This window comes from Geotrypetes seraphini, chromosome 10 (genome assembly GCF_902459505.1).
Source record: "Geotrypetes seraphini chromosome 10, aGeoSer1.1, whole genome shotgun sequence".
Classification (NCBI taxonomy): Eukaryota; Metazoa; Chordata; class Amphibia; order Gymnophiona; family Dermophiidae; genus Geotrypetes; species Geotrypetes seraphini.
In genome coordinates this window covers 18,014,836-18,029,658 of record NC_047093.1, presented here as the reverse complement: position 1 = coordinate 18,029,658, position 14,823 = coordinate 18,014,836, and the positions used below count along the sequence as shown (strand labels likewise).

The 14,823-nt window shown below is 42.8% G+C and overlaps 1 protein-coding gene across 2 annotated transcripts in view; it reads right to left on the bottom strand.

Moving 5' to 3' along the window:
• Window positions 1-1,352: 1,352 nt before the first annotated feature.
• Window positions 1,353-14,823, bottom strand: part of NOL11 (nucleolar protein 11) — a 76,832-nt gene continuing 63,361 nt past the window's right edge. Inside the window, exons 15-18 of one of the 2 annotated variants that reach the window (XM_033961489.1) lie at window positions 9,319-9,397; window positions 4,680-4,772; window positions 3,252-3,359; window positions 1,353-2,042 (exon numbers count right to left, since the gene is read on the bottom strand). In XM_033961489.1, coding sequence (XP_033817380.1) covers window positions 1,926-2,042; window positions 3,252-3,359; window positions 4,680-4,772; window positions 9,319-9,397 — 397 coding nt within the window. In that variant the 3' untranslated portion in view covers window positions 1,353-1,925. The remainder of the gene's footprint in view (window positions 2,043-3,251; window positions 3,360-4,679; window positions 4,773-9,318; window positions 9,398-14,823) is intronic. The other variant, XM_033961490.1, reaches the window with a different exon arrangement.

The window sequence follows — 14,823 nt, the reverse complement described above, 5'->3', positions numbered from 1 at the left end:
CTGTTGCATCAGTCCGTACATTTGGATACAATAACCATACATAGGAGTTAGCGTGGAATTAGAGGCCCAGATTCTAAAAGTTAATTGTATTAATTGGTTATTAATGGTGTGGAAATTGACCACACTGTTAAAAACCAATTAAAAACAGATTTAAAAAGTAGGCACCATGAGGCAACTACCAAATGTGGTGTCAGATTCACATCTATGCCGATGCGTAGTGACGCTGAACATCAAAAGAGGCGGGGTTTTGGGCGGGGTTGAAGTTTGGTGCCACTAAGCGTAATTCTACATCGAAGGTAGGTGCTGGAAATGTAGTCCTGTAAAACCCTGGCCTATATTTCTAGCGCCTACCTTTGATGCTGGTTGCGATTCTAAAGATGCCACCAAAATCAAAGACAGGCAGCCAGCACTGTTTTTTCAGGCAACTGCCTATTACGGTGCTGCTTTTAGATTCCGGGCCTTAGTGACTCTTATTTAGGAGGGGGTATGTGGTCCTGTGTTGGTTAATTAGCATGTGGGAACTGCAGTGATACTTCCCACACCTGTTCTCTGCTCATGACGCCTCTCTTCATACCTTCTTTTGAGTTGCAGACAAGACAATTTAGGCATGCAGTGTTAGGCAGATCTGCGCACAAGTCCTAATTAGTGCCAATTATATTGATTAATGGCTCAACTCATTAGTTTACACATGGATCTCAGACCTGTGCTCAAATTTAGGCAACCTTCATTGAAGAGGGGGGAGGAGTAAGAGCTCAAGGCAGTTTAGTTTTTAAAAGGGTGCCTAGGTCACGAAATGGTTGAAATGTTCCCTCTTTGCTGACCAAATAACTACACAGAATTTCTTTTCAAAACCAAGAGACACAATGAAAAGTTTTTTTGAAAAATTTTTTTTTTAAAAATAAATGTAATAAGTTCTTTAAATATGACATGCATAATATATCACTTATGAAACCATGTTTACCATGACAATTTAATGAAATGAAAGATGTCCATATATTTAAATACCATATTTTTCGGGCCATAAGATGCACGCACCTGTAGAGGAGAACAAACCAAGAAAAAAAAAATTTGGTTCAGAATTTTTTCTTCTTGGTTTTTCCTCCTCTACACATAGGTGCATCTGGTGGTCTGGTGCTGGGAAGCCCAAAGTCCGCAGCCCCCCCCCCCCCTAAGTACCTTTTTTAGTAGCGGTGGTTAAGTGCGGTCTTCTAGACGGCTGCCTTTGTCTTAGAAGAGCGACGCACAACGCAGGAGTGCGACCTTTGCACTTCCTGCCTGGTCCCGCGCCACTCTGTGATTGGCTTCAGTCAGTTACTGACTGCAGCCAGTCACAGAGCGGTGTGACCAAGCAGGAAGCGCAAAGGTTGCGCTCCTGCGTTGTGCATCACTCTTCTAAGACAAAGGGTGCCATCCAGGAGACTGCGTTGGACCACCGCCACTAAAAAAGGTACCAGAGGTGGGGGGGGGGGCGGGCGCGCAGTGTACTCGGTCCATAAGACTCACCCCCTTTTTAAGGGGTGGAAAAAGTATGTCTTATGGTCCGAAAAATACCGTATATAATCCTTGGGGAATTGTGTACTTTTTGTGTTGACATAAATTAGGGACGGATCCCCCCTTATTCTATAACTGTATTGGTAAATTGGAGGAGCATCTTTGGTCACACCCCCTTTTTTGGAAGCACATGTAAAAATGTGTGTATGTATCCTGCGCATACAAATACACAAATAATTTTAATTCCAATTAGCATCAATAATTGCTTAAGATCCCAATTACTGGTGCTGGTTGGTTCATTATTCAATTAAATTGTGCATGCTCCCAATTTGCATACACTACTTTTTATAGAATTAAGGTGTGAATTCTTAATTACAGCCAGTATTAAGGGATACGGTGTCAGCATTTAAGACAAAGAACGATAACCAATTCCTTTAGACAAGTTCTAAAACTTCTATGGAATATAGTCCAGGATGTTTATGCTGATGTCTGGCTTTCTGCAGCTCTTGCAAACTTCCTTCAATCTTGTTGAGTTCACTATAAAATTTCACCTGAGAAAAAAGCAACACAAAACCAACATTAAAATGTCTGCACACAAAAAACTGCACAAATATTTGTATAAAGAAAAAGACATTCCATTCTTTTCTCTATAAACATGCTTATTGGGACCTGTGCCTGAGTGATACAACATTGGAACAGCTCCGGATGGGCACTGGTCGGGGTGGGATTTCCTGCTTATACCAGGCTTTGTTGGCTCATAATACTACTTCTGATCCTTGAAGAATGCAATGGGAGACAGACCTGGGGGTTATGCTTTTTCCCTCTTCTTGGAGAGCAGTTTGCTACTTCAGTCTCTTATACTTTCATCGAAAATGGATATAAAATTTACTACCGCTGGTATTACATCCCAGTTAAGCCGAGTCAGATTTATCCTTCATGTTCCGCATTTTGTTGGTGTGGCTGTGGGCTTTGGGGGGACATTTGCCACGTATGGTGGAATTGTCCAGCTGTGAAGGGCTATTGGTGGGCGGTGGGCCAGCTATTGGTTGCCATTGTGAGAAAACATTGTCCCCTAATGATGTTCTGCTGCTTATTAAATGCCCTGATTCCGGGCTATTCTAAAGCGGAGCATATTTTTGCGCTGCATTTGTTTACAGTAGCACGCCTGGAAATTGCGGCCCGCTGGAAACACAGGAAGGTCACGGACCTCCGTAGGGTACGGGCTCGTTTTGATTCTCTACCTCTCCTGTCCAAATTGACGGCTATTCACCGTCATATTATGCCCCTTTATCATAAGGTGTGGGATTCCTACCTGACCTGGAGGGAGTCTCCTAGATTGCCATTGGCTTTGGATCCCTCTTGATTACTATTTCCTTTTTGCCTCCCCTTTCCCCCCCTTTTTCTTTTTTTGTGTTGTTTTGGATTGGCGTTGCCTAAGAACCTATGTTTGCTTGCTGATTTTTCCTGTGTGTTGCGTTGGGGGTGGGTGCTGTGGGGTTGGGGGATTCACATTGCAGGCTTATGTGAAGTTTTCTGGTAATTAACTGTATTGTGAATCTGTTTTTTCATTGTGGGTTGCTTTCTGTAAAAAATTCAATAAACATATACAGTATATTAAAAAAAAAAAAAGACACATGCCATAAGATGATGGGACTTATTTGGAGAGTAAGTTACATATACAAGTATAGATACTGAATATTAAGAGAGTATAAATATAACTCCATCACCAGACTAAAGCTGATAACTTTGTTAGAACATACCTGGGCTCTCACAAACTTGTGGAGGCTGATGAGCAAGCCTTTAGCTTCTGGTAACATCACAACAACAGTAAAATGTGCATCCAACAAGAGAGATATCCAATCCATAATCTGGAGGCAAAAATGTAGATCACGTAGATTAATACAAATCCAGGATCAATACCGATTAACTGGTATACAAGCAACCAGCACTCTCACCCAACAGGCAAAAAAATTAGCCAGAAAAAAAAAAGTTCATCCCCAAAGCAGCAGTGGCAGCGGTCCTAACTGCGAACCCCCCTTCCTTCGGCCCTGAAGCAAACAGTAGCAACGGTTCTGAGTCGCAACCCCCTCTCCCCTGGAAGGAGAAGCAGTCGATCAGCAGTGGAAGCTGAAAACAGGTTGATCGTGGCCAGCCCTGGCAAGGCCTTTCCTCTGTGTCCCTTCAGATGCAGCAGAGGAAAGGCCCTGCCGGGACTGGCCACCAGCAGCCTGTGTTCAGCGCTGCCTCTGCTGACTGGCTGCAGATTTGGTAAATGAGGGGGGGAGGTGTCCAGGAGGCCAGACCCACACGGGAGGGAGGGTCCAGGGGAAGGGAGATGGATGCTAGACCCATAAGTGGGGGGAGAAGGGTGGGGGAGAGAAAGTGACCCAAAAAGAAGGGAAGAACAGATGCTGGACCTACAAGTGGGGGGTGGGGAGATGATAGAGAGGTGGGGATACAAAAACTATTTTTACGGTCAACTCTCAAACAACCAGAAACTACAGTTATCAGGCATCTGCCAATTCCCATGGGTACCGGATAACTGAGAAATAACTGTATGATTCATTCTTAAGCCACACTTTTGTTAAGCACAAAGATCTTGGGGAAAACAAACTTGTATGCCTTGTGACAATTGCTAAATTATAGCCTTTAGGAAACATCACACTTAGGTTGTAAAAAAATCTGAATTTTAAAATAACAAAAACCCCATAACTAAACTAAACATGTTTCCACACCCACACCCCCCATTACAAAAAGGTTAAAATAAAAACTGGAGAAACCATTACAAGTGAGAAATCTGCAATAAAAAAACGTTGGCCACTAGATAAAACAAGATTAGAAAATTATACCCTCTAAAGTACATACAGTTGCTTACAGACATCCTTTACAGTAAGAACTAAATTTCCAAAATCTGTTCATATCTTTCTCCAGTTATGAGATTAAATTATCAGGTTTTTTATAAAAGCAATAGAAAGTTAAGTACATAGAGGGGCATAATCAAAAGAAACGTTTTAAGTCCAATTTGGACGTAGGGCGCTAGTCGCTCAAAGTCAGAAGAAACAAAATGCCCATTCCCAAAAACTACGTCCAAGATATTTTTTTTTCTAAAATCTACCTGTTCATCCAGGCGTTTAATCAGCCAGACTGCCACTACGTTTATCTTTAAACCATGGCCTAACAGCTCTCACCTGGTTTACAGTTGGGACATCAACTCCTGGAAGAGTTGTGTTAACATTTTCACTACACTTCATGTAGAGATACTGAAGGTACCGGAGGAATAACTGTGTAAAGTGGAGAGAGGGTTCAAACAAAAGTTAAACTACTATCAACTATATTTGTTCAGAGCAATGCTGTACAGTACTTACAGTTTTAATATCAGAACCAGTGTTCCCGCTAAGGTGCGCTGGCCTGCGCGCGCGCACAAAATATTACATCGCAGCGCAAAGTTTCTCTTCACAGCGCACACACGCGTCGCAAAGGTAAGGGGAGGTAAGGTAAGGGGACGCATTGGGGGGATTGCACTTCCCCACAATTGCCATGCTTCGGTTCCTCTTCTTCCTTCCTTCCTCCCCCCCCCCCCCCCGCGGGACCCTGCGGCACCATCAACTCTTACTCCCTCTAATGTCGGCCCTGCAGCTCCAGACTTCCTCGCACCTTCTCCCCTCCCCCTTTGGATCGCTATTATTTTAAATGTTATAGCCGCGGAGCTGTATCCATCAGTGGAGATGTCTAACCTCGGCCTGCCCCGGAACTCTTACTGCAACAGTGACTTCCTGTTCCTGCCTAGACGGGCGGCTGCTGCAGTAAGAGTTCCGGGGCAGGCCGAGGTTAGACATCTCCACTGATGGATACAGCTCCGCGGCTATAACATTTAAAATAATAGCGATCCAAAGGGGGAGGGGAGAAGGTGCGAGGAAGTCTGGAGCTGCAGGGCCGACATTAGAGGGAGTAAGAGTTGATGGTGCCGCAGGGTCCCGCGGGGGGGGGGGGGAGGAAGGAAGGAAGAAGAGGAACCGAAGCATGGCAATTGTGGGGAAGTGCAGAGCTGCAGGGAAGAGTGTTGCGGTACCCAGCTGGAGGGAGAAGGAAGATGAGGGAGGGAATTAAAGGAGATGCCAGGGCTTGGAGCATAGGAGGAAGGTATGCCAGTCTAAGGGAAAAGGAAGGGGGAGATGTGAGAGCATGGAGGGGGAACGAAAGATGGAAGAAAAGGAAAGGAGAGAGATGCCAGAGAATCAGGGAAGGGGAGATACCAGACTATGAGGAGAGGTGTGGGAGAGGGAAGGCGAGGAGAGAGATGCCAGACCAATGGGGTGAAAGGAGAGATGGAAGGGGGAGGCATACAGTTTCTGGAAGGGGCATAGAAGGAGAGAAGATGCCATATAGGGGAAGAGAGACGGCAGACAGTGAATGGAAGGAAGAGAGTTACAAGAAGATGAGGAAAGGAGAAACCACAGAAGACAAAGGTAGAAAAAAATTTCTATTTATTTATTGCTTTAGGAGACATGTGTCACTGTTTCTGTGAAGCATTGTATGCAGAGTCCAGCTTCTTGCTGGTTCAATTTAACCTTTGTCTATGTATTTTTATTTTATCCCCCCTTTTACAAAACTGTGAAGCGTTTTTAGCACCAGCCTTGGTGGTAGCAGCTCTGATGCTCAGAATTTTATGAGCATCAGAGCTGTTACCTCCGTAGCTAAAATCCACACTACAGTTTTGTAAAAGAGGGAGGGGTTAGTTTGTGATTACATATTCCTTACTAGGCGAAGGTGTTTTCTGTGTTCTGTGTGTTCGAAAGACATGGTTTTCTGTTAGGATTGACGGTGTAGGATTGATCTGTGCTGGTCTGGCTTGTTTAGTTTTACAATGGGTGTATTGATGTACTGCTCACTGCAATATGTAAGATGCTGCCTTTTCCTAGGTACTCATGTGTGACGTGTGGTTTGTTACTAAAAATCATGTTTTTCTTACAGATGGGGGGGGGTGCCAAAAAATGATGGGCCCCGGATGTTACATATGCTAGGTACGCCACTGTATGTAAAGATACCAGAAAGCTGGCGTAGCAAAAACTTCTAAGTTTTGAGTATTTAACCCTCCCACAATCTCACGGGCACTCGTTTCAAGTTTATTGAGATTTTGATTTAAACGCAATATCAAATATTTTCAATGCGTATAACAAAAATAAATTTGGGGAAATAAATAAAACCATTTGAACCAGTGTTCCCGCTAAGCTGCGCTGGCGTGCGCTGGCGCACAAAATATTACATCGCAGCGCACACGTTTCTCGTCACAGCGCACGATCGGAAGAGGCGTACGGCAGATGGCAGGGCGGCGAAAGGAGAATCGGGCGAGTTGGCTCATAACTTGCTGGCGCCCGATATTTTTGGCTCACGGTGAAAAAAGTTTGCTCACAACACCCGCCCGCTTAGAGGGAACACTGATCAGAACACTGTTTTATAACATAGGGGTCTTTTTATAAAGCTATGGTGAAAAGTGGCCTTAGCGCTCTCTCTCGCATGCGCTAAAGACATATTTACTGTAGTCATAAAAACTCTTGATCTTCCTTTTTTTTTTGCAATAAATAGCTATGCGCTGTTGCCTTTAGTGCATAGCTATATTTTTGTTATTGCATGAGAACTTACCATTGCCCATTTTGTAGGTGGTAAAGAGGGGCATTTTCCATATGACACTTAAATCCGAGTTGACGTTTTGCGGAACATGCACAAAAATGCAGTACCAAACCCATGCCCATTTTCAAAACTGCAAGAAGTCTTATCTTATTTTTTCAAAAACTGATGTTTGTGCTCAGTGTTCTCTTAGGCTTCCACGGCTGGCGTCATGATTGTTGTAGCTGTTCGAGTCTCACTGCGTCTGGGTAGGTAGAACTGACGTTTCCCTCCTAGACTTTCCCTCCACAATTCAAATTTGTGTACCAACGAACTTTCCCGCCAAAATTCAAATTTGTGGCCAACGGACTTTCCTGTCAAAATTCAAATTCATATATGGTAATAAATCAGCTTGATCTAGTCCACATTATACTGGTCGCCAGAATTTTAACTAGGAAATCAACTCTATCTATAATCTACCATCATGGACAGGCAAAATTGTGGCTTACTTTATATATATCATACATCATCCTCCCAAGATAAAAATAACGATAATAGAAATTAAACTTTTAACAAAGATTTTCCCTTAATAAAATCTTCTAGCTGGGTTGGATCAAAAAACACTTATTTATCACTTCCATACAAAATAAGGCATTTGCATGGAAATTTTAAAAAGAAAGTGGCTCCAACTGCCAAAGCCTTGGGCTTTAGCTGGAGGAATTGCTTCTTTTTTAAACTAAGTATGTCTCGAGACATCCGGAAAAATTATCACTCGTTGGCCACAAAACAGATCTTTTTTTAAAAAAAAATATAATTTCCAAATAGCCTGTTTTTCTAGAAGGCCACTAAAAGTGATGCCCGTTTACTAATTATGTCTTTAAAGGATTCGAGGAACTGTGATACATTCAAACTGTCAGGTGAAACTCATTGGTCCATACCATCTTCTTCTGCTATTTCCTTAGAAACTCTTGGAATGTAATAGAGGTTGTCATCTTCAAAAGTATCCACATTAGCATAATGTAATGCTGATTAATTACTTTATATGTTTCAATGTATTTTATATACAGAGTTCTTGTGGATATTCATGAATATTTGTTATTATTGTAATGAATAATCATAATAAAGAATTAAAAAGCTAAAAAAGGAAAAAAAAAATCAAATTCATGAACCAATGGACTTTCTGACTCAGTCACCTCAAACCCCAGTCAATCAGGCTAGAGGACCCACTATATATAAAGACAAACTGCAGACCTCACAGCAAAGCGTGAAGGCTGAAACATCAGTTCTACCTACCTAGATGTGGTGAGACCTGGACAACTGCAACAATCTTGTGCTCAATGGGGCTCATTTTCAAAGCACTTAGACACACAAAGTACAATAGGTTACTGTAACGGTATATATATGTATGTGTGCGTGTTTCCATCAACGAAAAGGAAGATTTAATAACCCCTGTACCTGCCAAGTAAAAGTAAAGCAAATTCTGGCATGTAACAGCAATAATCTCCCTATTTCTGGATTAAATGCAGGAGGTAGTGAAGATCATATTCTTTTTTTTTTCCTAGGACAATCCTAAAATTTGAAAGCAACTGTAATGTTGGACAAGACTAATCTAATTGCAGAGAACTATTTTTTCTCATTAATTAAGCACAAATCGCTACAACAGAGCAACATGGAATTTCTCAACCTTGCATGCTAGAAACCATTATTCCTGGCAGTACTGCGGGTTATATATGGCTATTACTACAAGCCTGCAAGATCCCATGCATTTGGCACGACTCAGCACATTTCCATTTTCTTCTAGGTTGAAATGATTACCAAATTCATATAGCTAAGAAAAACAGGCTTAGACAAAAAAAGTCTAAAAGAAAAATCCATAAATCATTATTAAGCTGGACTTGGAAAATCCTCTGCTTATTGCTCAGATAACTGCATGTAATGCATTTCACTCTTCTGGGATTGTCAGTTACTTGTGATCTGGATTGATCATTGTCTGAACTGGATGCTAGGTTTGATGGACTTTTGCCCTCTACCTTATGCACAGCTTAAGGTTTTTTTTTTGTTTTTTTAACTGGGAGAAGCTCTGGCATTTGAACATGTTTTAAAACAAGTGAACAAATTCTGATGCTTTGGCTTCAAGCAGTCCAACATGCTGCAAGAATTGAACTTCAGAATGTTAAAGACTAGATTTTATACAAAAAAATTATTAAGGAAAAGAATACTTACAAGGACGTGTTGAGCCGACAGGTCTTTCAGATGAGGTAAAAGGAACATGTCACTATAGGCTGAAATAAGGACAGCATTTCTTGGTAGGAGAGTCAAGGAGAAAGAAAAAGTCAATACTTCAGAACTGAACTCTGCATTATCCTACCTAATGTTTGTTTTAGCCACTTAGGATTCGTAAAATTTTAATTTGAAATGAGAATACCTCTGCAAGTGCTGAGAAGAACAGTATGGATTTTAATTGGCTATGATCCTTTTGCTTCCAAAGTGCTGCTTATAAATACACATCACAATATTTTAAAAAGAATATGCATGGACTTTTTCATGCACACTAATGTGTCATTATGCCCTGCTGGAAGGAAACGCCAGCTCTTGCGAGTACCATAGCACAATGGCTACATACAGCCTTATTACTCTGTCCCATGTGAAGAATGATTCTGAGGAACATCTAAAAAGCAGGCATGGAAACACTGAAAGATGGCAGACAGAGGGTTTGCTATTTTTTCCCCCCAGCAGTGGCATTTTTATACATTTTTCCAAAGTTTAAACTAGAAGTACCAACACTTTAAATAAGTATGCAGACGTTGCAAGTTATACAGAGAATTTAAGACATAGGGCTCCTTTTACGAAGGCGCGGGAGCGGTTTAACGCGCGTGCTAAACTGCCAGCCTCGCTAGCCGCTACCGCCTCCTCTTGAGCAGGTGGTAGTTTTTCGGATAGCGCTTGATTAAATGTCGCGTGCGTTAAAGCCGCTACCGCTTCGTAAAAGGAGCCCATAATTTAGCCTTAAACTGTGCATTTTTTTTTTTTTTTTTTTTTACAGTGGTCACAGTTACGGCTTGCTGTCTGACAGCTGAGTTTCCCTCACCTTTTTGACAACTTAAATTTTGACTTTCTGCTTTTGATTTATTTTAAGCCTCAAAAACAGAATGTTAGGCATGATAAAGAAAGGAATCACGAGTAGATCGGAGAAAGTCATAATGCCGCTTTATAGAGCAATGGTCAGACCACACTTGGAATACTGTGTCCAACATTGGTCTCCCAACCTAAAGAAGGATATAAAACTGTTGGAGAGGGTGCAGAGACGAGCAACGAAGTTAATAAGAGGTATGGAGAACTTGGAATATGAGGAACGACTCAAGAAACTGGGACTGTTCTCCCTTGAGAAGAGGAGGCTGCGAGGGGACATGATCGAGACGTTCAAAATGCTGAAAGGCATCGATAAAATAGAGCAGGAAAATAAATTATTTACATTGTCCAACGCGACACGGACAAGAGGACATGGTTTGAAGCTAAGGGGGGACAAGTCCAGGACAAATGTCAGGAAGTACTGTTTTACGCAGCGAGTGGTAGACGCCTGGAATGCTCTCCCAAAGGAGGTTATTAAGGAATCCACTGTGCTGGGATTCAAAGGCAAATTAGATGCATATCTCCTTATGAGAGGCATAGAGGGATATGGGTGACTAAAACTACATCAGGTGTATACCTGACTGGGCCTCCGCGTGTGCGGATCGCCGGACTCGATGGACCATGGGTCTGATCCGGAGATGGCAGTTCTTATGTTCTTATTATGTTAACAGATCACAATTTCACAAAACTCATTCAGCAGTGTTTAAAACATTTTGTTGGCTTCTCTTGTGCTTTCATAAGATCAAGCGACAACCTCAGGACATGCATAAAAGCATGGATTCCGACATGAGGAACTGTGCTTTTAGATTACCTATGCGGGTTTGGGTGGAGTTGCGATGTACACATGTATTTTATAAAATATGCATGCAAATAAAGTGTGAGAGAAGCAGGTTAATAGCTAGTGTTAAAGTTTCACAATAATCCTTGCAATCAATCTTGAATAGGCAAGCTTCTAAGGCCTCCGGAAAATATCTCCTAGGCCTGCATTTAAAACTTGCCTTTAAATTCCCCTGCAAGACATGAAATAAAAGAACTACATGCGGAAGAGCAGCTTAAGGGTTAGTGCAGTGGGCTTTGATCCTGGGGAACTGGGTTCGATTCCTACTGCAGCTCCTTGTGACCCTGAGCAACTCATCTAACCCTCCATTGCCCCAGGTATTAAACCCCCCCCCCTCCCTAGTTCTGAGCTCACTAGGGACAGAGATACACTTCTCCCTCCGTATTCGCGGTTTCAGCAATCGCGGTTTCGATTATTCGCGGTTTTTAGTTTGCTGGCTCCTCCCCCAAATTACATCAGCTTGCACAGAGAAATCGCCGATCTCAAGTGTTTACAGAGAAAATCGTCGACTCCCAGCACTTTCTTCACCGTGTTTTGCCTCTCCTTTGGGAACAGGCCAGGTCTCCCCACCATGTTATTCATGGTTTCACCATATTCACAATGGTTTTTGATAGAAAACAGCGAATAACATATGAAAAAGGTATTCGTGGTTTTTCTGCATTCGCAGGTCTGTTAATCCCCTATCACAGCCAATGTGGAGGGAGAAGTGTAGATGTCAAGTGCCATCGACTTGTGCTCGAGTCCTAGTGACTTGATGAAATACAGATCTGAACAGAGAAATGAGCTACTCCTCCTCCTTCTCGATAAATAATACTATCATCGTTCCAGTCTCCTCTGCTCGCAACCTTGGGAGTCATCTTCGATTTCGACCTCTCATTTTCTACGCACATCCAACAAACTACTAAGGCCTGTCGCTTCTATCTCTACAATATCACCAAAATTTTCCCCTTCCTCTCAGAGCACACTACCCGGCCCCCTGTCGTGTAACCTCACGCTTAGATTATTGCAATCTACTTCTAACTGGTCTCCCACAGTGCTGCCTCTCCCCCTTGCAATATGTGCAAAACTCTGCTGCACGACTCATCTTCTACCAACCTCACTGCATTCATGTTACCTCTCTCCTTAAAATTACATTTCGTTAGTTTCTTTTATTGCGGTTCTAGGCGGATTACAAAAGGAAGAGATTGTTGTCATTTCCAGAAGGTTATAACATTTGGAGTCTGGTGATGGAGTGAGTTTATTTCTTGAATAGCCTGGTTTTTATTTCCCTCCTGAAGGTTCTGTAGTTTGGTGCTGAAATCAGGAGATTGGAGATGTGGCTGTCTAGTTTCGCTTCTCGCGTGGCGAGTAGTCCGTCATTTATTTTTTTTACGCTGAATGCCTTTGATTGGGGGGGGGGGGGTAAAGGGTGTCTGAGTTCTCCTTGATCTGGAAGAGTTGTTCTGAGTTAGACGAATGTTCAGATAGAATGGTCCATTGCCATGTAGGGTTTTGAAGAGCATGCAGTAAAAAAAAAAAAAAAAAAGTATTCTTGCTTGTATCGGGAGCCAGTGTGTGTATCTTGGTATGCGACGGTGATGTGGTTGAATGTCTTCAGTGAGTAGATTAGTGTGAGGGCTGTGTTTTGCACTGTTTGTAGTTGTTTTATCACTTCACTGACTCCTTATCTGCCTTCACATACATTTTAAGCTCCTATTGCTGACCTACAAGTGTGTTCATTCTGCTGCCCCTCAATATCTCTCCTCGCTTCTCTCTCCTTATACATCTCCCAGAGAACTCCATTCCTCAGATAAGCTGCTCTTAGCTGTACCCTTCTCCTCCACTGCCAATTCAAGACTTTGTTTCTTTCATCTCGCTGCCCCCTATGTCTGTGGGCTCGCAATCTAAGTTTCCGTATCTGGGGCAATGGATGGTAAAGCAACTGATCCAGGCTTACAAAAGACCTGACATGGGAAATGAACCCGTTTCCCTAGGTTCTTAGCTCACTGCAGTAACTGTTAGCCTAATCCTCCAGTAACATCAAATAAGTAAAAACATCTCATTACTCTTAAACAGGTAAATATCTACATACAAATGCTTTTTTTTATTTTCAGTTTCTATATCGTTCTTCCAGGAGAGCTCAGAACGGTTTACATGAGTTTATTCAGGTACTCAAAACATTTTTCCCCATCTGTCCCGGTGGGCTCACAATCTATCTAATGTAACTGGGGAAATGGGGGGATTAAGTGATTTGCCCAGGGTCACAAGGAGCAGCGTGGGTTTGAACCCACAACCCCAGGGTGCTGAGGCTGTAGCTTTAACCACTGTGTTATGATAGGTGATTTGAAAAGGAAGGATGGTGTGAGGCAATATGATTTTGGAGACTTCCTTGATTAGGATTTATCAGAAAATGATCCAAACAGATAAGTGCAATGTTTTTTCCATAAGAAACTAATCGTGAATTGCCACTCAGATTTCTCTTATTTACATGCACTAATGTGATATTCGACTAATGATTAGAAAGACTTGAGCCTAGTCTGGGACAAATTGTTGGCAGCTCGTTATCTGAATTTAAAATAGGTATTGAATTTCTGCTTTACCAGTGAAATGAGTGTTTTGTGATATTAACTTTCATAATACAACGGACATAAAATACTTTTCTGAACATTTCACATAAGCATCTCATTATGAAACTACCCCCAGAGATGCCAAAACAATGACCCATAAGTCAGCATCGAATAAGCTATAGCCACCTTTCTGATATAGCTTTCAATCCTTAACCCTATTCCTCTGCCCTTCAACCTAGCCAGCTAATTTACCGTTCCCCTTAACTGTATCCATGACATCCTGTTTGTCTGTCTTGTCTGTTTAAATTGTAAGCTCTCTTGAGCAGGGACTGTACAGCGCTGTGTGCATCTGGTAGCAAGCGCTATATAAATAATTCATAGTAGTAGTAGTAGTGTGAAGAGTTTCAGTCTTTGGTAACCAGAGCTGAGATTCTGATGTCATAATGCCTCATTCCACCAATAAGAGTCAACCTCATCAGCGATGTCATAATGGCTTGATTGTCCTGTACTCCCCTCTGCCCTCAGACCCAGCCAGCAGATTAACCGTTCCCCTTAAATGTATCCATGAGACCCTGTTTGTCTGTCTTGCCTTTTTAGATTGTAAGTAGAGAATGGCACGGTGGTCGTTACCCGCGGCTAGCCGCGGGTAACCCGCCAAAACAGTGACCAAAAAAAAAGGTCACCGCGAGTTCGGGGACAAGGCCATTCACCGCCCCGTGGAGCGGTGAATGGAAGCATGGGGCGGTGAACAAGTAGTGAACGCGCAGTGAACGAGCGTTCGATCCGGCAGCCTACTCTCTCCCGCCGGCCGTCCATGCACCTCCCCCCCCTCCTTTTCCCTTACCTTTTCTTCTTGAAACTGACGATTTCTATAAGGCTACGAGCTGTATTACAGCCGGAGCCTTGAAGTCGCGTCACGTTGCCTGCTGGAAAAAGTCTCCTCTGACACAACTTCCTGTTTCCGGTTGTATCGGAGGAGACTTTTCTAGCAGGCAACCCAATGCGACTTCAAGGCTCCGGCTGTAATACAGCTCCTAGCCTTATAGAAATCGCCAGTTTCAAGAAGAAAAGCTAAGGGAAAAGAGGAGGGAGGGAGGGAAATACACGGCTGGCCAGCGGGAGGGAGCTGCTGGACCGCGTGAAGGGTGCTGGGGGTGGGGGTATGGAGAGGAGAAGACACTGAAGACGATGAGGGAGCGGTGAAAGAGACAGTGG